At 39.3% G+C, this 22,447-nt stretch overlaps 3 protein-coding genes across 3 annotated transcripts in view; 2 read left to right on the forward strand and 1 right to left on the reverse strand.

The window, feature by feature from the left end:
• nudcd1 (NudC domain containing 1) overlaps positions 1-17,070 on the reverse strand; it is a 52,808-nt gene extending 35,738 nt beyond the window's left edge. The window contains exons 1-5 of the mRNA XM_084919159.1: positions 16,835-17,070; positions 15,521-15,675; positions 11,757-11,942; positions 8,243-8,426; positions 5,718-5,906 (exon numbers count right to left, since the gene is read on the reverse strand). Of these exons, the coding sequence (XP_084775285.1) occupies positions 5,718-5,906; positions 8,243-8,426; positions 11,757-11,942; positions 15,521-15,675; positions 16,835-16,949 (829 nt within the window). The 5' untranslated portion in view covers positions 16,950-17,070. The remainder of the gene's footprint in view (positions 1-5,717; positions 5,907-8,242; positions 8,427-11,756; positions 11,943-15,520; positions 15,676-16,834) is intronic.
• A 165-nt stretch (positions 17,071-17,235) lies between these two features.
• Positions 17,236-18,874, forward strand: LOC146363330 (transcription and mRNA export factor ENY2-2). Its single transcript, XM_084919160.1, has 5 exons — positions 17,236-17,351; positions 17,455-17,529; positions 17,633-17,703; positions 17,787-17,861; positions 18,607-18,874. Exons 2-5 carry the CDS (start codon positions 17,462-17,464, stop codon positions 18,681-18,683), a joined length of 291 nt encoding a protein of 96 aa, XP_084775286.1. The 5' UTR covers positions 17,236-17,351; positions 17,455-17,461; the 3' UTR covers positions 18,684-18,874.
• Positions 18,875-21,291: 2,417 nt separating this feature from the next.
• The window catches only part of pkhd1l1.1 (PKHD1 like 1, tandem duplicate 1), a 50,456-nt gene continuing 49,300 nt past the window's right edge, over positions 21,292-22,447 (forward strand). The window contains exon 1 of the mRNA XM_084919138.1: positions 21,292-21,652. The gene's annotated coding sequence lies outside the window, so the exon portion shown is untranslated. The remainder of the gene's footprint in view (positions 21,653-22,447) is intronic.

Here is a 22,447-nt window from a genome sequence, read left to right on the forward strand (position 1 = left end):
ATTAATCTGTTCGACTGACTGGAAAAAATTTAATGATCCGATATTTACACAAAAGTAAAGATTAAAGTACAAAGAAATGAATGAAAATATATGAAGCAGAACATCATTTTTTCATCTCTCCTTTCCAGTAAACTGACTCCTTGGCACCTGACATCTAGCTACCACAAACAAATGCTTCAGAGAGTTAGTTTTACTGTTACTGTTATATTTTCCCCAGTACTGTTAATAATAAAACATTTGAAGCCTCACACTTTTGCCTGTATAGTGTTTGTATTTAATTTTTTCTTGGTGCTTAAAAATCCTGTTCTAACTTTGGACTTTTATAAACTTAAACAGAAGATAAAAAATTGCTTTTGCTTCAAAATGAGCACAATTTCAAGTGGGGGACCATCTCTAATAATGAGGGTTGGGTACACACCCACGACCAGAAGTTTTCATTTGAAGCCTGCTTTTTAAGCCTGAAGTTGAGAACTAAGTCCAGGGTTATGTGAGTCATTTGCAGTGATGTACACTGTGAATCTATCCCCCACAATGAGACTGTCAATGCAGAGCTGTGTATAATGGCTGGTGGAGTTCAATCAGATCCACAAAATATCAACAAATTTGCCTCCAAGACATTTTACCTAATTTCGAAAACTGAAAATCAAGTTAAAGAATCATTAGTTTGACAAGCTGAAGGAGATCCAGTCTGCATCACAGAGGCATAAATGTAAAAGGGACAGAACAAGACTTCCAGCCAGCGATCTAAAAGTCCAGAGGTGCACTGGAAGAAGATCTTGAAGGTGAGAGTGAGGTTTTCGACTATTCCCTTTAACCCCACTTTGTCCTTAATTTAATTACGATTAGAACCGCATGATTTTTCTCAAGCTGCAGTTTCTAAAACATGAGGTGGAAGTGTTTTATTATCATAACAATTAAATTAAAATATTCTTTCCTGTAAGCAACTCTTAGAACTACCAAATAATAATAAAACATGTTTAAATAAAACAAAAAAGCAAGATTAGCATGAGCGAAATCATGTAATTGATGCGCAAACATCTCTGTACCAACCTTCTCATCTATAACAGCCATCATAAACAACATACGCTGATTATTACCAAAGCCTGAGCAATTAAATTGTTCCAACTATGCAGCATCAAACCAACAGACCTGCTCCATATTTGGCGTAGATGTTTGAAACTAAGAGTTGTTCATTATCACCTTTTGTTGTCAACAAAGAAACTAACGAGGCAGGAGGAGGTTGCCAAATCTTCCATTTCATTTTCCCAATCTTCTTTGCTCAGTGTTGATCTTTTTTGTTTATCTGTGTTGGAACCCAGTCAGCTGAAGTTTAAAATAATCCAGTTTTGTGCGCCTATGCATCACTATAAATGACTGAACTCAAGGTTTTTGGTGTCCTTGTATCGGAATAATCGTTTCCACCCACTTGTTTGGACATATTCTCTGTCATCTATATACTTTTTCTATACCCACATCTTGTCTCCTTAACACAGCACCAAGTCACTTCTATCTTTTCTGCTCCCTCTCTCGTCACTTACAAGCCTCTTTGAACACGTCTCCTCTCTTGACATCTAATCCATTACCTTTTCTTCGAAAGGAGAAAGTAAGAGTGCTGATAAAAGGATTGCCTGAAAAGCTGCCATTACTCTGCTTCGGCACCATCAACATGCACTTTGCCCTCTCTGGGTCATGTTGTGGGTTTTTTTTAATATATCTTTTGAAGGAGAAGGTAGCTGTTTGTCTGCTTGTTTAGAGGTTGTGAGTATAACAGAGTTTAAAAACAAGAAAAGGGCCAAGATGGATACGAATGTTTAGTTCAATGTTTTTTTGCTGTAAAGTGGATCTATTATGAGTTTCCTTATTTTCTGTCTATATATGATGAATTCTCGTACAAAAGATGGTCAAAATTTCAAATAATGTGCACAAATAAGCCCTGTCAACCAAAAGCTTCAAACCGCTGTAAATACTTAGTTTCAAAGTTTTCTCTATTCTTGACTCTGTATGATGTCATATTGAAGGGATCAAATGTTAGGCTGACTTTATCCATCATCATAAAGTCCAGGCTCACCTCCATATCGGCCTGTGTGATATCAGACGTTACATATTCAATAATCTCACTGCTCTCCTTGAATGTGTCTTTGTCTCTCTCCCCATTTCTCACCTGTACGACCGTTGTCCTCTGTCTTTCTAAAGACACAGATACATTTACGTAGTCTACTGTTCTTCTTGAAACCAGCCCGAGTTTTCCACGACATTCCAGCAAATGTTAGAGGGCTTTCAAACCGATACAGGAAATGTTCCTACTTTTCATGACCATTCAAGCTTTTCTAATAACATTAAAAGAACATTTCGCTGCCTTTTCATCTTTACTTGTTTAATTTACGCCTTCGCTGAAAGGCAGAGAGCAGCATGTTCCTGAGCCGACGTCGAGAATCAATCAAAACACTTTAAATATCAATATGACACCTTTGACCACTCGACTTGTCTTAATTGGCTCCCTCACATGAAATATAGAAAAAGAAAATATTTTAGTGATGATTGAATTTAAGCCACATTATGCAAAATGCAGAAATTCCACAGTCAAGGACACTTTATTAGGTACACCTTGGCTTGGACCCTGTTTTCCCTTCTGAACCCTTTTAATTTGTGATGGCACAGATTCAACAAGGTACTGGAAAGATTCCTCAGAGATTTGGGGCCAGACTGACATGATAGCATCATAAAGTTACTTCAGATCTGGCTGCGCATCCATGATGTGATCCTCATGTTCCATCACATCTCAAAGGTGCTTGTACTGGATTGAGATCTGGTGACTGTGGACACTATTCGAGTACATCAAATTCATTGTCAAGAAACCAGTTTGAGCTGAATTGAGCACTGATATGAGGCAAAAATCAAGACTCAGACCAGAAGCACTGATGGTAAAGCTTCCAATGTTACTTTAGTAACCAGGATTAAAAATAAAATGCTGGACTGCCCCTTTAATCAATTAGAAACAACTAACAGGTAATTTTTATAATAATTTAAAATTGAGTGGATTCTGTATACCAAATAACTTTTTTTCCACTGTCTAAAATGTGAGAACATGCAGCCCTTGAGTCAGAGTTAAAGAGTCTGTGGAGCAGTGTGCAGACAGGGTTTATTTTCGGCATTATTAATTAAGTCATTCCATTACTTAACTATCTAATAAAATTATTCATGACTAGTATGCTGCAGGCCTACAGCAAGTCATCCAAAAAAGGGGAAAAAAAAAATCACTCTCACTGCTGAATTAACTGAACATTTTAGTCAAAGCTCATCAGCGAGACCGAGAGAATATGCTGAAGGCGTCTCACAGGTCCTGTGCAACAGGAATAAATGGCCTGGAAACAAATCTGTGTACACAGACACAGATCACCTGACCTGACAGAGACCTCAGTCTGATTGGGAATATTCTGCTGCCCGCTCAGACGTTTCTATGGCGACAAGTGAACGAGTCGGTGTGCGCATTCAACCAGCAGCTCGGAAAGGTAATGAGCGAAAGAAGTCGACGTGACAAGCAAAAGCAACCGCGTAATGAATCTTAACCAGAAACAGTCCAATTACAGAAAAGGTGGGAGGGGTGGCAGTCGCACGTCTCATGGTGGAAGGCGGGAATGCCACTCGGATCTTTTATTTCACTTTCTGTCACCGTTTTAACAGATTCGCAGACAGCTTGACTTTCAGGTCAGTTTCAGACAGCATTTTTGAGACAAAAAAATAATCAAAATAAAAAAACATCACTAAAAATAGGATAAATGACAAGCCGTGTCACATTATTTTTAAGTGTTTTCTCACAGTCTCAAGCCTGAGCAGCACCGAGTCAAAGATTCTGATGAGGACAACGTGACTTTTCCTATATTAGGTCTGCACTCTGCACAAACTGTTGACAGAGATCACCAGGGTCAGAAATGAGCGGCGGCACTGTGGTAAGGACAGAAAAAAAACTGAAACAGGACTTCGGTTCCTTGCCAAGAGTTAAAATTACATGCACTTCTAAAGCATTGTATATACAACAGCTCAACACAGGTATGTACTATTACTGCTGATTTGGGTTTCTTGCATCTCAACACTCCTTGAAGAAGATGAACTTGTTTTTATTAATTAGGATTTATTTTGGAAAATTAACTTCATGAGATAAAGTTTGTATTTTTCTTATTCTGACAGCTCAAATGCAAACACTAAAAAACTAAAAAAGGAGCATTACACTTAGCTTTATTAGATATACATAGCTTAAAGAATGCAGTCTAAAGCAGAAACCTCTGAGGAATAAAAAAGATGAATATGAAATGAAGCCAACTACTGCAGTATTGAATTACAGTTCTTTGAATGGCCAATTAAGCTGGCTGCAAATGTAAGTCCATTCTGATCAGCTCTCAGGCCGTGGTGAGTCTTATCGGCAATAATGATGAATCAGTGTACAGAGACGAGGTACGACAGCGAACGGACTGCTGGACAAAACAGAAGAGACGATTGTTGACTTTAGAAGATCAGGGGTATCCACTCTCTGGCGGAAATATTGTAAAGACCACAAAATTCCTCAGTGTTCACCTGTCAAAAACACCAGCTTAATAGCCAAGAAGGACCAAGAGCGTCTCTCCTGCAAAGGCTGAGCAAAGTCCATCTCCTGCGCCCCCAGGCCTGTCGAGAGGTTCCTGAGCAGCTCCATCACTAGTATGGAAACTGCACAGTAACAGATCTCAAAGCACCCTGCAGTGCACAGTGAGAACAGCTGAGAAGATCATCTGAGGCTCTCTTCCCTTCATCACACACGTTTATTTTTCCACACAAACTGCATTTGAAAAACCCACCAGCATTGTGGATGACCCCACGTACCCCTCACACAAACTTTTACCCTCCTGCTATGTGGCAAGAGGTACCAAAATATTCAGGCCCTCACTGCCAGACTGTGTAACGGTTTGTTCCCTCAAGTCATCAGACAGCTCAATACTCAGGAAATGGACTGGCAACAAAACTGCACACACACACACACACACACATAGACTCCACTAAGTATTTGTACTCTGCATTATATTTTAATTATATATTGGTATTTTTAATATTCTGTGTAGCCTTATATATCGCACCGTGTGCTCCTGGAGGAATGCTTTTTAATTTCAAGATGTACTGTATTATCTGTATGTTACCTATATAATAAACCTTGATTCGATTCTTTTTCCACAGGCCGTCGCTCTGATGAACACTTATATCCCTCATATATTGCCTTTACTAAAACATCCACTATACCTGCTGCTAAACTAAAGCTGCTGTATATAGTCTTTGTTGTGCATACATGTACAACTGTGAAGTTCCCCTGTATGTACTGTATATGTGGTATCCATCAATATTTATTAGTCTGTTGTGTTAAGTACATTGAAAACAAAGGAGAAAAAAGGGCCTAATTCCTTGTGTGTGTACGCATACTTGCAACAAAGATGATTATTGCTATGATATTGTTGAAATGACAGTCAAAGCTACTTTACTTGATTTTAACCCTTGTGTTGTCCTGGGGTCATTTTTGCCAGGATGTAGGGCAACAGGTGTATGGAAATCCCGAGGACATTACAAGGGTTAAATAAGCACCCTTAGAGCCTGAAACAAAGGCTGCTACTTGTGCATTTAATGTTATAACAGCAGGCGCTGAGTAACATTACTCAAGCTGCTCGCTGGCAGACTTCCCAGCGGCACCTTTTACCCACCTGTCTTCTCCACCTCCATGGGCTCTGGCTCGGGCTGTTCCACAGGTCTACCATCCACATGTGTAAAAACGAATGGCTTCTCTGATGCCAGCATCAGTCCCTTCCCTTTGGGCTCCAACGCTGCATAGTGAGGCACCGACTTCCCCCTGAGAACCCTCCTCTTCTTCACCTCATACTTTTTCTCCTGACCTGCGTGTGGAAATCAAAGGACACGGTGATCCCTGTGTAAAGTAATCTTTTCTAAACTCAGACGGAGACCAGGAGGAGTAGAAAAACATCTCATGTCAAGAAGCACTGCATGTACAGAACTCCCAGCAGTCCTTACAGAGCGTGCTCAAGCCACCTATATTAGAGGGGATTGTTTACTTCTGTAGGTATTTTGTGCAAGGTGTTAGCTTTTCAAAAGATAAAGAATGTGCCTGCAACCTGATAGTCAAGCAAAGCAACTGTATCATGGCTCCTTTCCCTATTGGTGGTTTTTTTTAATGGATAATGATGTCATCTTAAGGATAATGCATTTTTTTTCCATTTACTCAGTAACTGCATCTTGGTGCGAGGATACAAGGATGTGTCGAAACTTTTAAGTGTAAGCTTTATGATCAGTCTGTAACTTTATACTTGTATTTTTTAAGTTAAAAGTTCATTTCAAATGTAGCGTTTATTCTATAACATCTCAAAATTACCAGTTTGAATGACTAAATTGAAATCTCTCTTTCATGGACAACTGACTGAGCTTCAGATTCAAAAAGCTGGAACCTGCAGCTGTTTATCTGCAGAATATAAAAAGGAGACCTTGTGACAAGAAGGCAGTCCATTTGCTAAGCCAACAGGAAAAAGAAATCTGTGTGGAAAGTGAAAAAGCAGCTCCTGGCTATTCTACATTAACATCATCCGCCACGCTGCCCTTCAGTAAGACCTTTCTACTGCTCCAGTGATTCTACTGGGCAGCTTCCAGGCTTGGGTTTGTAGTGTGAGCAGCACAGATTATCACTCAGTGAAGAAATCATGAATAAGTAATAAATGAAAAACATATACTCACTTTAGTATTTTAATATTTACATCTGGTGGCATTTTTATTAATATATGCATATATATGTTAATAAAGTAACTGTCATAGTGAGAAGGCTTTATCAGTTTTACCTCTTGGTTTTAATTCATGAATCTTTTACATTTCTACAAAATAAGCAATGTTTTAAACTATGCGTTTAGCGCTATTATATTTTAGCCTAAAATTAGTTTAAGATGAGAGGGGAAATGCTAAAACATCAAAAATGAGGTATCAATAAACAATTTTATAATCTCTTATTTATAAATCATAAAGACAGCGTTAAAAGTTTGGCTCAGAAAAACCTGGGCATGATTTTCATGATATGATTTTGTGCCCTTATACATGTTTTATTACAGTGATTCCCAAAGTGTGGGCCGTGGCCACCTGGTGGGCTGTGAGGGTACTGCAAGTGGATGCTGTAACAAAAGAAATTCACCTGGGAACTACACACAAGTATGTAAAGTTACATATTTATATAAATGTATTTATGTATCTAAAAATGAATTAAAAAGTGGTAATAGGAGGTGGTTAGTTTGTGATATTACTCTCAATGCTCTTGTATTGATGTTTGTGTCCCGGTGGCAGGTCGGTCACACATTGGCCTTAACACTTTGCAAATGACTGGGTAGCATTAGCAATTTAATAGCCAACAGTGTATGGGGTTTATGTTTTTTAAAAACATTTTCACGGAAATCCATCAGTTTCTCTTGTATACTGATTAGAGGGAAGAGTTAAGCTTGGGTGGGCACCATGGGATTTTCTGGTTTTAAGTGGACAGCAACACTCTTGACTTTGGGAACGACTGTTTTATTACATGAAAAGTGACACTTCACAAAAGGTGGCTTTTTCCTGTGCTTTTTCCCAGAAAGGGATTTTTAGACTTTCCCTTTGGATTGGTGTTATTATTTTGTGGGCCACCAGTCATATCTTTGAGGGGCTGGTGCCACTCCAAGTCCCCATTTGGCCATGTTCCTAGCCCAGACCAAATAGCCTTGATTAGCATTAGCAAAATTAGGTTTAGTCAAACAGTGAGATACTAAATAAGCAGTAAAATATTAAGCAAATATCAAAGGGATGCATCTTTAAATCCAACAAAATGAAGAAGGGACTCTCGAAAGGCTGTCGTTTTTTTTCTACACAATATTTGACTCATCAGTCACGGTGGTATTCTTTCTCGGCAAGCACCGAGGACTTTAATGAAAATCTTTCTTGCCAATGTTTGCTTCAGAGTGCACTAATCTCATCTGGGACATAATATTTAAAGTCCATTAAAGGAAGAACATGACTAATACGCTATTACGGTTTAATTAAGAAGGGTTTCAGTTTTCTACTGAAACACTGTTAACAAAAAAAAGGAGGCAAGGAAATTAAAATTAAATCACAGGCTTGAAACTGATATACTAATCATTTATGACACACTGGTCTTATCTTACTTCATGCTCGATTATCATACTCAGTCAATCATCGCACCACCCACCTTGTCCTGCAGTGTTGGCGACTGTGATCCACTCGAGAGACACTGAGTATCCACTTCCTTTGGTTTCCTCCGGGTCTTTCTGGACACGGAGCAGCAGAACCTCCATGCTGTGAACGCTAGCCTGGACGTGTGAGACGCTGTGGAGGATGGTGAAAGGTTCCCCCAAGTCTTCATTGAAGAGTGGCTGCAGGCACAGTAACAGGATGATTTTTAGGAATCTAACAGGGTACTGCTGCCAGCATGGGAGAAAAAACTGTCACCAGAATTTTTCAAATGTAAAGATCCTCATGTACAGATATGCTAAGATAAAACGAGTGATTTAAAGTAAATGATCTGTAGTGCTACCAACACAAAGCCTCAAAATCCTACATCAAGTTGTTCTCAAGTTATCGTATTCACAAGATTTTCAGGTAACTTTAACTCAGACCTATGAGCTTGAGGTCAAAGTTAAAGGGATTCAAGCTCGTACAAGGTTTTTAGTAGATACACCTATGGGACCAAAATCCTAGGGGACTTCCTTCTCAAGTTACTGCATTTATTCAGAAAACTTGACCTCTGACCTTGACCCTGAGATCTAGGTAATTGAAATTCAAACTTGTCGTGGATTTTTAGTAAACACAGCTATGGCATCAATTTGAAGCTCCTACACTGCCTTGTACGTATACCATACGAACGGCAGCACATATGATCAAAGTAAAGTTTGTGATCATTGTTCAAGGTTAGTCTTTAAAGCCTCAGTCACACAATCTTCAAGACCACCAATCCCAGATGATTGGCGAGTGGTTGCTGAAGGTTGCTGGCAGTCATTATGTGAAATTGGTGGCTAAGAGATTATAGGGTGCTGCACCAAAAGCCTTCTCATGATAGCTCTGATTGCTAGTAGACTGCCACAGTCGCCCATAATTTAATGGAAGATACTGAGTTGTTTGTCAAAACGTCAAATGACCTTCAAATCACAGGCGATCAAAGCAGTCTGTTAGCAATCAAAGCAATCACAATGACATTTGGAGTTGTAGAGGTCTTTACAACCAATTTCATCTAGTGACAGCCAGCAACCACCGGACTGCAAGTTAAAGAAATCAGTCGCACAGCTACAAGTGAACAAACTATTTAATCTGCCACCCTGCTTTCATTGAGATTTATTTCGTTATTCAGCTCAAGCCTCTGTTACCTCTGCTTTATATAATCAATTGCTGTCCCAGACAGTCTGAATATTTGCCATGTACATTTAAATCTTCTTCGCAATTCTTGTTAATCATTTGAAACAAGTTAAAATGCAGCTGGAAATGTGACACAGTCTAAGCAGAACTGTATTGTCTCCTAAAAATAAGACTAGAATAGCTTTTGAATGAATTGACCAAGCAGAGATTTATCCTTGCATTATCTTTTAAAATGGAAGAAATGATAAAACGTAAATAGTTATACATATTAGTAGCTATAGGCACATGAATATAGCTGTGAGATGTTTTAATGGAGCATCAAGTGTTGCTAAATGGCTTTAAATGGTCTACTCTGCACTCGAAAACTGAGACATTTCTCTTTATTCTTCCAATAAAATGCTAATTCAAGCTAGTATTTCTAAATCAGGGTCTTCAGCTGTCTGGTTGAAGAAGATGATGTGATCCCAAGAAGCCCAAATTGAATGCATAAATATCTGGCTTATGAGACACTTTATTATTGTACACATGAAACACACACACACTAACATAGACTGAGAGATGCAGTGTGCTTTGGCTGGTGTCCCTAAGTGCTGAATCTTAAAAATAGAACTCTGGACGTCGGTAACTCGAGGGTTTAAATCTTCATTATAAATTCCAGTCTTGAACTTTGCCTTCACAAATGCATCAAGTGTCCCTGTTCAGAGAGGGAACTCTCATTTGTAACCATTCCCCACTGCATGCTTGTTAACAGCATAAAGCGCACAAAGACTTGCTTCCTTACAACTACAATTTCAATTTCCAAAGCCCGACCAAGCTTTTTAAACACAGAAATTGGTGTGAACGCTTGAATTTCCATACCGGCTTAAAAATGTTTGCTCCGACAATATCCTCTGGGGAATAATTAGACATTTCATAAGCCAAAAAATACAATTATTGGCTATTAACTTATTAATAAACTTCTTAACTTGGATATTCAGTTTAATGAAATGTGATAAATGTAAATACTTTAACTTTAAAGAGTACTGACCCTTTAAAATCTGCTCTCAAAGTACATCTACCTGTATTTTTCAGTGGTCCTGGATGTAGAGCCCATAAAGAGGTAACAGAGTATGTTCACAATGGATGCAGAATTTTTCAAAGCCGTTCAATAACATCAGTGTAGCTGATCCACCATTATAAAGCTGTTATGTACTGTTACAGTTTTGGCTTGGCTTTTCAAATCTCACTCTGGCCAAAGGAGGATTTATTTTCATTTAAATATTATCCCAGGTGTCTGTTCGTCATGGAGCCCAAGGCTGTCCTTTTTGGCCTTTGAGTTACTACTTACTGAATGTGAAATTTTTAGAGCACCATCTGCCATGCTCACAAAAAAGACATTTCTATTATGAACAAATCGAGTGAAAAGATGGAGCCTTACAAAGTGTGACCATGTCTGAATACTCTCCGACTTGCCCATCTCGCTCTGATTTTCACCCAAATCCTTTCGCTTCCCACTGAAGTCCACTCTTGCAAACATATAGTTTCATAGTGCATGAAACTATTAATCACAGTCCTCAAATCAGTTTTTAAGAGTCCCCATAATGTTGCAAACATACACAGTGTCAGATTAGTTTGCGAAGGATGGCTAAGCTTACCAAATTAGGGTTTCTTTCCTTCGGTTGCTTGGTTATACTGCATTCCAGTTTATTCTGACAAAGCTAAGAATAACACATTTAATCAAGCAGTATTTCAACTAATACTTTATTTAACTGCAATCCTTTTTGAAAGGCCACCATCTGCTGACCAAGTTGGCTTTCCTTTTAGACCAAGAAGCTACGTCCATTTCTCATATATAGTTTATTACCGTCACCAGCAGAAGTGTCTCAACCAATGGCCGAAGCTATATTAATCCACTCATTTCCTTAACCAATTATTCACCTAGGACCACAGGTACATTAGAGCCCATGAACAGGTCAAGTTATGCCCAATAATTAATGTCTAATTATCTTTTGACTGACTACTAACCCAGCTTCTCTTGTGCAGTACTGACAAAGATATTTAGTGACTCAAAATTACATCATCAGAGACATTTGGACATTCAAAACACCTCCAATTTTGCCCAGTTTTGACCTAATTTATGACAGCTGTGAACACGCCAATGAGCTAGTGACTAACTGACTTAACAACTGTCAGTTGCAAATGCTAATAATTAATTGTGCTAAGCCAAGAAAGCAGAAGAAAAAGCAGCATCAGTATTACAATAGTACACAGAGGGAATTCAGGTTTGTGTCTTTTTACCTTCACTTCAGCGGCAAAAAATATTTCAAACACGTCTGTGCGTCACTTACAGCAGTAAACACCACGTCCATACTTACTTCCCACTTCATATGGGAGCTGTCTCCCCTCTTGCCTGTGCGGAGGAGGTACAGTCGACCGCTACCATCCGACAGAGCTGCCCAGGTCGCCGAGGTCAGGCTGAGGGAGGCGCAAAGACGATCCTCACACTGGCTGGACTCGACGGCTACACGGTAGACCTCTCTCGGCTTCCCCAGGGCGGTGTCCTGAATTCAGAACACAACAGACCCGTAAGCCAGTACTGCATTCATAAAAAAAGATTAGGCCATTTAGATTCATTCCTATCTGCAGAGGAAATCTCAGTGTGCTGGTGTATGAGAATGAAACAAAGTCATTGTGTATTTGATTACTTGATTAAGTCAGTGCATCAAATTTGAGAAACAACAGAAAAATGCCTATTTTAATATCTCAAAGTGCATGTTCTGTCCAGTTAACACTAAAAAAATACATTTATAATATGTTAACACCAATTACTGTACTGCTTGACTGTTAAGGGGAGGAGGGATGGATGAATGGAATAATGACCGGATATCAAGTAAGCTCATTTCAGTGCTCTAGATGGAGAACAACATGGCAAAACTGATTTTGTCACCACTTCAGTTTAGCATTAGAAAATATTGTAGGATATTGGGAAATATGTGATGCATGGACTCTTACAGCTAACATCCAATCAAACAATAAGCAGTCCAGTCATGAATCACAAAGACTCAAGACATTTAATAGGCGGCTCAACTCCAGAAGAAGAAAAAGGTTGCTGCTTCCATCCCATAAGAGTTTTACAATAAGCATCTGGGTTGAAGACATAAAGTCTAAAAGATTTTGCATTAATTTCTTATTATCTAAAGTCTTGTAATCTAAAGAATGGTACAATGAGTAAGAGAAAACATGTGCCCATCAGGGACAGATACAGTTAGCAGCTGTCATGTGGCCACTCATGTGATTCAACAATCTGAAAGCCTTATTAGTAATAGATAGATATGCCACCACATGAGCATCACAAATTGCGTGAAGACAGAGTTTTTCAAAAGGACTGTGGAGAAGCTACCCCGTTGTTGCCATGGAGCGTGGCACGGCACATTATATCGCTGCACCTTTGGTATCACTTTCTCCAGCATCCGTGCCGTTAATGCCCTGAGACGGAGTGTGAAACATCTATGTGCAATGTGCCGAGCAACCGAGCACAAAAGGCTGAAGGATGATAATTATCATGTGATCACTGTAATTAGAATTTGAGCAACACTTTTCCATAAATTTCATTTAATGGTGCCACTGAAAACCAGAAACACTGTCTCGCAGGATTACAGTGTGATGATCATCAAAGAAAAAAACTCCAATGAGACACCAATTATGTCTAATTATGGTCAATGATGACTAAGACATAAAAGAAAGCTCGATGGAAAAGGTCATGAGAACGATTTTGCTCCTCATCTCAACATCTTGGTACGGGGTAACAATACCAAACAGAACCTTGAGTCAATTATATAATCGCTCCTGTGATTAACTGGAGACCTACAAGGACTCATCCAAACTTTATGTGCTCGGGTGATTCATACGACAGACAAAAGACTGCACAGAAAGTTGTGGTTCACACTAAATACTAAGAGCCACGTTTATTCTGACATTTATTATTTTGCATCTTGACCAAGAAAAAAAGTGGTTAGAAATAATCTTATATAATTTAACATAACTTTTAAAACTCTTGTGTTTCACAGACATCCTTTCTCTTCCCACAACCTGCTGATGCTCAAGTGTTTGGTCACCACCTACTGGCACATCAGGCGCATAAAAATCCTTCATTGAATACACCATCACAACATCAGGTCCATATTATGAAACGTTATATAATGGAAACATAAAACAATACTATAAAACAAAGACCTAAATTTGCCTAAAATCATTTGCAAAGACTCCAAACTTAGAAGTGATTTAGGAAAACTCTCAGATTACATAAATTCACATGGTGAGAGTTAGATTTCAGGTTAAATCCATTTGCCATGATGGTAAATTTAATCCTTGATCTAAATTATTATAATAAATAAAATTCTTCAGCTTCTATGATTTACTGTTATAATACATGGGAGCTCATCATGTCTGTGAATGCTCTACGATGTGAAAAATAAAATAAACTGCTTCACAGCATGAGGCTGTGAAAGCTATCAGCGTGTTGCTCTGCTGATGAAGGTTGAGCAGACCCAACTTGCATTTTTCCAGCTCCAAAACACTTTAGCTATGATGACTTTGTCAATGCTGGGTTTATTATTAGATGTAACAGAATACTGACTAGAATCTTTACCCATGAAACATGTAACCTGCAGCTTTAATTACCTCACTGTTATTCTGAATTTGGAGCACATACTAATGGCACTAATGTATGCACATGATTGACCTGTGGCTCGTTTTTTCTACAGCTGCCAAACCAAACTGTTATTATGCTGGCATGTTAACTACCATTAGTCAGCTGTAATTAACCACACAGTGTAATGTTAGACTCTGTGACTGCTTTAACTACTCAGTTTGTCTTAAGTGTTACATTAAATTTTATTCATCTAACGCTTAAAAAGATAAATTAACCTTATTATGCAAAACGCAAAGATTTTATTTAATCACCAGGATGAAAAAAAAGTAGCAAAGCTTCTTCTTTCTGCCAGTTTCTCCTCTGCTTAGGGAACTCCTAAGTAGATCCTGATTAATACGCTGTCAGGGCTGATATATTATGTATTAGCTATTTACCAATATATCAGTATCTGTAATTATAAAAACCAATAACCGTACATTTAAAAAGTAAGGAAGAGACAGAAGAAAGGCCCTTTCAACCATGAGTGTTGTAAAGTTTTGTCAACCTGAGGGCAACACGTGTTTGGAACGCCACAAACAAACCAACCAAATGATGCGAACAGAGCGTAAACATTAATGTTTATATGTTTGTTTGTTTTCAAGGTGCTGAAAACAAACAAAATATTCGTTGAAATATTAAATTTTGAAATCAATATATGGTATTACATCGGTGTTGCCTTAAAAATCTTCTTTCAGTCAGGCTCCATTCCAAAGTCACTTAAAAGTCCTTCTTTTCACTTCACACAGTTTTTCATCTTAGAAGCTTTGTGAATAACTTTCACCTTTTCAAGATTTAGTCGTAACTTTAGCGAGAAATTCTTAGAAATTAAGAAAAATGTTGGCACGAGAAGCTAGTTTTATGAGTATCAAAGATTTTTTATTAAGATCTGTGATTGCTCTCTTATGGTGTTTTCACCCTTGCAGTTCTCTTCCAGATCACTTGATGGTAAATGGCCTGTATTTGTATAGCACTTTACTAGACCTTTTACACATCCAGTCATCCACCCATTCACACACACATTCACACACTGGTGATGGCAAGCTACATTGTAGCCACAGCCACCCTGGGGCGCACTGACAGAGGCGAGGCTGCCGAACACTGGCACCACCGGGCCCTCTGACCACCACCAGTAGGCAACGGGTGAAGTGTCTTGTCCAAGGACACAACGACCAAGACCGTCCAAGCCGGGGCTCGAACCGGCAACCTTCCGATTACAGGCGAACTCCCAACTCTTGAGCCACGATGACATTACATACTTGTGTTTTTGTTTGTTTGGTTTCTTTTTGCGTAGGAAAAACTCCAAGCAAACTGAGCACACTTACCATGTTCATGTGTGGAACAATGAGCAGCATCACGTAGAAAATAGTGCAGTTGTGAAAACACCTTAGACGTCAATGGAGGGGCAACAATCATAAATAGGCCAAAAAACAAGAGGATTTGCAAACTCACCAGAGTAACGGTGAGATTGAGGACCCGTCCTTTGCAGTCCACAAAGTAAACACTGTCCTCATACCAGGGGTCTAAATGCAGGTAATTATACATGCCAAAGGCACGCATGTGTTCCAGGGTGTACTGAGTATCCTTCAGCTTGACCTCCTCCACGGCTGCGGCAGATATGAAAAAGAAAAGATTAAATATGGCAGTAATCAAATTTCTGTTATTTATGTTTTTACTTAAAAAGCAGTTTACCCTTCTGCCTTTCCGACAGTTGCTTTGTGGAAAGTGTTACATATATCTTAACATATCTTAATATTTCAACATTTTACTCTAAGATGAACTATTGGTGACAAAAAACTGCAATTAACTATTTTTACAGCTACTGTTTGTCTGAATTATTCCCACTAAATAAAGTATCATGTTTTTTTTAAAGCACATTAATCACCTTGTAATATGCATGCCTGCATCTACTGTGAGTGGATGTCTGTGCAAAGTGTAAGCACCTTTTTACATAAGTAAGACTGTATCCAAACCAATGTTATAATGAATTCTCCTGTTAGGCACACACTTCATAGATTCTTGATTTTTGGCCCACACTAGCTGTTTTATAATCTGGATAAGAGACGTAGTAGAAAACACTTAGATGCAACTCAGGTGAGCTCAGCTGGCCTGAGTTTCGATTAAAAGGAATTAGCAAGCTTTGGTATATGATTATGCAAAATTTTAAAAATGGTGCTCTATTTACATCCCTTATCGTTTTAATCACTAAAGTACATTTCTGGATCAGCAGCCCCACCAATTTAGTATTGTTCAAACTTAAGTTAAGATCTTGAAGTTAAAACATGTATTACAAAACTAACCTTATAACGTAAAGTAGGTGCAAGCTCCCTATGATTGTTTTTAAGTTATTTAAAATTGGTGCACTTGACTTGTCCTGGCAATATAAATGAGTTATGTATGTGTATGCAGTTCAAATTGTAGTAATTTGTCACTTCAGCGTTAATCTGTTAATTCTCAGTGGTTTAAACAATGCTATTGTTCAGATTTTTCTTAGTGATCATGTGAAAGCTCATTAGGTTACAGTGGTGGACCTTAAGATCTCATTCTGAGCCACTGAGCTACAGATACAGCTGCCAAAATATTATGTAGCATCAACAGCTGACGTCGTCACGTAGTGGCAGCTAATAAAATGTCTGAGATAATGTCAAATAACTTACATTGCCATTCCTATTTAATTTAATGTTATACTGGACAGAAGTTATACTGGACCTTTATCGGGGCTAGGCTAGCACACTTGCTAACTGCACTGCATTAAGTTTTTCTCACCAGCATCCAGCTCTATGTTGTACGTCGGTATGGCGTCCAAGGATAACCTGTAACTCTCAAAGTTTGGGTCCAGCAGGTCTCTGTTGACCTTTAATGAGTAGTTAGACGCAGTCATGTCTTTTTCAATGAGACTGGCTTATTGACAAGTTGATGACAGCCTGTGTGCAGCAAGAGGAGGAGGGTGAGGTGTAGCCAGCGTGATACACGTTTCCTGTGTTTTCGTCATTGTTTTCTCACACGGAGCTATTTTACGGCGGACAAAACCTCCCAGGGCGCAGGGGAAGTTGAGTCCCGAGCTAATTTCTCTTGAAATGCTTAAGTAACTGTTTTAATTTAGTGTTTTCAGTTTAAATGTATTGTATTATATTTTTTGTTATTAAACAGGTATTTTGAACACTCAGGTTGACGTTGAAAGATTAACCGCTCCAAAGCCGGAACTTTTAAGCGTTGAACGTTTTTAGACGGTTCCGTTGCGTAAAGGGACCTTATGTTCCCCAGCTGATCCTTCTCGATAACGGTAGCGGCTACCTGAGAGGGAGCTAAATTAGACATTATAATATATGTTTTTATTACTCTCTTTCTTCCGAGCTGACTGTGTCGGTGTGTGTGTTTAATTTCAGGCGGATCATGAGCAAAGATTCCCAGATGAGGGCTGCAATAAATCAGAAGCTGATAGAGATGGGGGAACGGGAGCGGTAAGCGAGTCTTTCGCTGCAGTGATTTGATGCTGGATGGTTTGGCGTGGTTTTGAATTGCACAGATTAAGCCACATAATGTGAATTAAATGTGTGGCCGCAGGTTGAAAGAGTTGCTCAGAGCGAAGCTGGTGGAGTGTGGGTGGAAGGATCAGCTGAAAGCACACTGCAAAGGTATTTGACTTGTTCTTATGTTTGTGTCCGGTGATGCTATAAAAACAAAAGTCACTAAAGTCATTAAATCCCGTTTGAGCCAGATGTGATCAGAGAAAAAGGCCTGGAGCATGTCACAGTGGAGGACCTGGTCACAGAGGTCACACCAAAAGGCAGAGGTACAGTACAGATGTTCAAACGCAACAGCAGGGGGAGGAAGACTGTTAGAAGTGATGAGCATACTCATTTGCATCGTTGGTTTAGATGTACAAGTCAATTTATTTATTTAGCACTGCACATCATCTTAACCCCTAATACATCTTTGTGCATGCTAACTAACAAACTGCTAATGTTGTAGGTCAGCACTACTTATTGATTACAGCTCTTACAATTTCAGGTTTCGCTGATATACAGTCTTGAACCACCCCTCACTCCTTTATATTTTTCTTCCAAGGAGCCAGACACTGTATTTTTTTTAAACTGGTCTTCAGTAGTAGTTCTTCAGACTTTCTGAAGGTCTTTCAGAGTTTGTCTTTGGACATTGACTGCCCATTTGAAGAACACTTTCAGATGCCTCAGTCATTTTAAATGAGCTTTAGCCTAGAGAAGATGGCAGTGTTTCTGGATCATTTTCCATTATTTGTGCATATTGGATATTGGATATTAACCATTATTCGTGCATGGCATGGTGATTTCTGGAAATGTTTCTGAGCTTCGTAGGAAGTTTTAGAGGGAGCTGGTGCCTCTTAAAAGTCATATTTTATCTACCAGGCCAACACTATAACATGCATAGAAAGAAATATTAGAAACAGCTGACAGGATGACAACTTCTGACAATAAAAGTATCGTGTTGTGTGAGTATGTAAGTTTCTATTTTGTGTTCTGACTTATCTCTCTTCATCTCTTCATCTCTTTCCTCTGCAGCACTTGTACCAGACAGTGTGAAGAAAGAACTCCTCCAGAGAATCAGAGCTTTTTTAGCTCAACATGCAACCTTGTGAATGACACAATTCCCTTTTTTTTGTTTGTTTGTTTGTTTTTACTCTCTGTTGATCCACGAGTGAAATCCAAACTGTTGTTTATTGTGTTCATTTTAGTGCTAATTTTATTTTGTATTGTGTGTTTTCATATTGATTTTTAGTTTATGCTGCAGTTTTGGAGAAGAAAAATAAAGTCATGCCTATTTTGGTCATTCTTGTTGTAATTGCTTCCCCCTCTGGTTGATCAAAACCCAAAAGTGCAGACAGATTAAGTCTTAGTGCAAAAGGCAGTGGACACCCTCGACCGGTCCCCAGTCTGTCGCCCATGTCAAAAAAAAAAAAACTTATAAATGCATCATAAACTTTGAAATGTTATTTATTTACAGTTGTTGAGAAAATACACCCCAGAAGTAATAATGTTGATTGGCAGTAGGTTTTACGGATCAGGAGTAAATAAAAAATGATCTGGTCTTAAACACGTCTTGAAATTAGATAAATATTATCTCAGATAAATAACAAAACATTGCTACACAAAATACAAAAAGAGTGTGTGAAAAAAAGTACATCATTACTGCCTCCATAGGAATTAAGAGGCTAAGTAGCTGCTAATCAAATGCACTTGAATAGCTGATCATCAGCAAGTGTGAGCACCTCTATAAAAGTAGAAGTTTTGGCCGTTCCCTGCTCTGGAGCTTTCAGGTGTGTGTTAATGCAGTGCCATGGTGGAAGGACATCAGCAATGATCTCGAAGAAGCACTTGTTCCAACAGTCTTGGAAGTTTGTAAAGGATATTTCGAAACATTTTGAAGCTCATCATTCTACGCTGAGAAAGATTAGTCAGTCACAAGTGGAAAATACGTAATAGCGTTACTATGAGAGGACATCCCAGCAAATTTTCCCCAAGGAGTAATGCTTAGAGAAACTTTGATATAGTTTCTCTATATCTCAGACTCTACAAGCCTCGTTTAGCTTGTTAAATGTTAAATTCTCAATTTGCTGTTCATACCGCCGTAGTGCAGGCAAAATGAAAGGGTGTTTGTTCAGGGTCTTAAAAATATTAGAACACGCACACACAAACATCATGGAAACACCCTACTCTGCACAATCAGACACACATGCATCCCAGATGCATCACTGTAAAATAGTCTCTTTAAAAGAAAAAAAAAGATAACTATATAAATAAAGAACTGAGTAAGAAAGATAACTAATTAAAACTAATTCTAAAGACTTCTGGGTATAGTACTGTACATAACCAAATCAACAGTTCAGCATTCTAACAGCTTGTGGGGGGAAGCTGTTGGAGGCTTCCTCCAACAGCTATAACCGTTTGCCTAATGGCAACAGTTCAAAGAATTGAGGGGGTGTGAGGAGTCATTCATGATTTTCAGTGCCCTGCTCCTGCTGTGGCTCTCGAAAAGCTCTTGGACAGAGGGGAGGGAAACTCCAAGGGCCTTCTAAGCTGCTCTAACTATCCTCTGCAGTGCTGTTTTGTCTGACATACTGCAGCTGGAATACCACGCTGATATACATGTACCGTATGTCAGAACATGCCTCTGTAAAAAGTCCTGAGGATGCTGGAGGGGACAGAGGCTTGTTTCACCCAGTCCCTGCTGGGCTCATTTTTTGATCACACAGATGCTCTTGTCCCAGCTCAGGTGCTTCGAGATCTGAACACCTAAGAACCTGATGTCTACTCTCTCCACTGGGCAGTCGCTGATACTGAGAGGAGCGTGCTGGATCCATATCTTCCGGATTATTCACTCTACACCAGCCTACAAGACGTTCAACTTCTTTCCTGTACATTGATTCATCATTTCTGCAAATCAGTCCCACCACTGTGATATCATCTTCAAACTTAATAACTAGGTTCCCCTCATATCTGGATACACAGTCATGTGTTAACAGCATGAACAACAGTGGCCTGAGAACACATCCTTGAGGAGATCCAGCGCTCAGCATGGTGGGTTTGGAGATGTTTCTCCCAAGACGTGTGGTGTTCAGCCCCAGTAAGTGGAGTTTCTCTAGTAGTCTCTGTGGAATGATGGTGTTAAACACTGAGCTAAAATCAATATATAGGAGTATGGCATAGGTCCAGATGGGGGATGTCTGAGTGCAAGGTGGTGGTTAATGCATCCTCTGTGGAGTGGTTAGGATGATAAGCAAACTGGAGCAGGTCAATTGATGCAGGAAGGGTGGCTGTGATGTGTGGTTTGATAAGCTGTTCAAAACACTTCATCACAGTTGGCGTCAATGCGACGGAACTGTAGCCATTTAGACAAGATAAAACTGGTTTCTCTGCTATTGGCACTATGGTGGATATTTTGAAGCATCTGGTTACGGTGGCATGACTGAGGGAGATGTTAAAAATATCATTTAGGACATGTGCCAGCTCACCAGTGCAGTCCCTGAGCACATGTCCTGGGATGTTATCTGGACCTGCAGCTTTCCGTGGGTTGACCCTGGCTAGGGTCCTCTGGTATCTGCTGCACTTATGATAACAGCTGGCCGTGCAGATAATGGAGGAGAACCCACTTTCCCTCTGTATGTTCGGTTTGATGCCTGGAAGCATGCAAAGAAGTTATTAAACCTGTCCGGAAGAGAAGCATCATCTTTATTGACCCCTTGCATGGGTTTGTAATTCATCAGTGCCTGTACTCCCTGCCATGTTCATCTGGTGTTTCCTGTCTCGCAGAGGTGTCTCTCGCAGACCTGGCCACAGGGAGAGCAGTCTCATCCTCCACCAGGGTCTCTGGTTGCCACGTGCACTACAGTGACATCCTCTTAGCAATGTAGCTGTTTACTGCCTCTGCATGCTCTATGTTTATCTGGTCTCCCTGCAAGGCTGCTGTCTTGAACACCCCCCATTCGGTGTTCCTAAAGCAGTCTTTAGTGCCGAGGCTGTGCTGAGGCTGCCAGATCCTGGTCTGTTTTCTCACTGGTCTGCTGCGCTTCAGGAATGGTTTGTAAGCAGGCTCAAGCGTAACAGAAAGGTGATCAGAGTGGGTGGGGGTGGGGGTTTGCTTATTATAAGTACATGGAGAGTACCTGTGTTGAAGAACAACATCATGTCATTGCTCAAAGACATTTTGGTAACAATCTCTTTCCTGGAGGTGGTTTGTTACTTTACATTTCTTTTAAATACTTTGAAGGTGTTTTGTTGGATTCAAGTCAGGTGAAATAGTTAAAACAACTTTTTTCTTTTTGTTCTTGAAACACTCGTGTGATTTTTGACAATGTGCTTTGGATGATTATCATGCTGAAATATTTCTATGATGTCAGGCTTCTGAAGGTAAACAGCGGTTTGGCATTTGTGATCTGTAAAGTCATGAGGACACCCTTCGAATTATTTCATATTTATGAATATTACACCCACTTTGGTGAATTTAATTAAGCAATCTTTCTATGCATTGTTTGGATTTTTTAAATAGACATAGTCTAAAGGAAATAGGGCCACCAAGAGACTGGTCTGTAATCTGTCAGTGAACTATGTTTGACATTATTTATTATTATTATTATTATTATTATTATTATTTACTGTTTGTCAGTTTTAGATCTGTTTTCTTTTTATGGTTCAAGGCACAAATTAGTTGAATAGGAAATCTACAATTAATATAAGGTTGCAAGCATCATAAGGGGTTTTATTTATCATTGTTATGATCACAGACAGTTTTGCAAACACTCAAAGACTGAAAGGGCTAATGCGAAGCACTACTGTACGATATGTTTTATAAATGAAACGTGGACAGAATAACATGAAGACCACTTCAAGAGCACATTGTGCAAGT

The sequence above is a fragment of the Perissodus microlepis genome, chromosome 22 (genome assembly GCF_051167445.1).
Source record: "Perissodus microlepis isolate ML-2025 ecotype Zambia chromosome 22, ASM5116744v1, whole genome shotgun sequence".
Classification (NCBI taxonomy): domain Eukaryota; kingdom Metazoa; phylum Chordata; class Actinopteri; order Cichliformes; family Cichlidae; genus Perissodus; species Perissodus microlepis.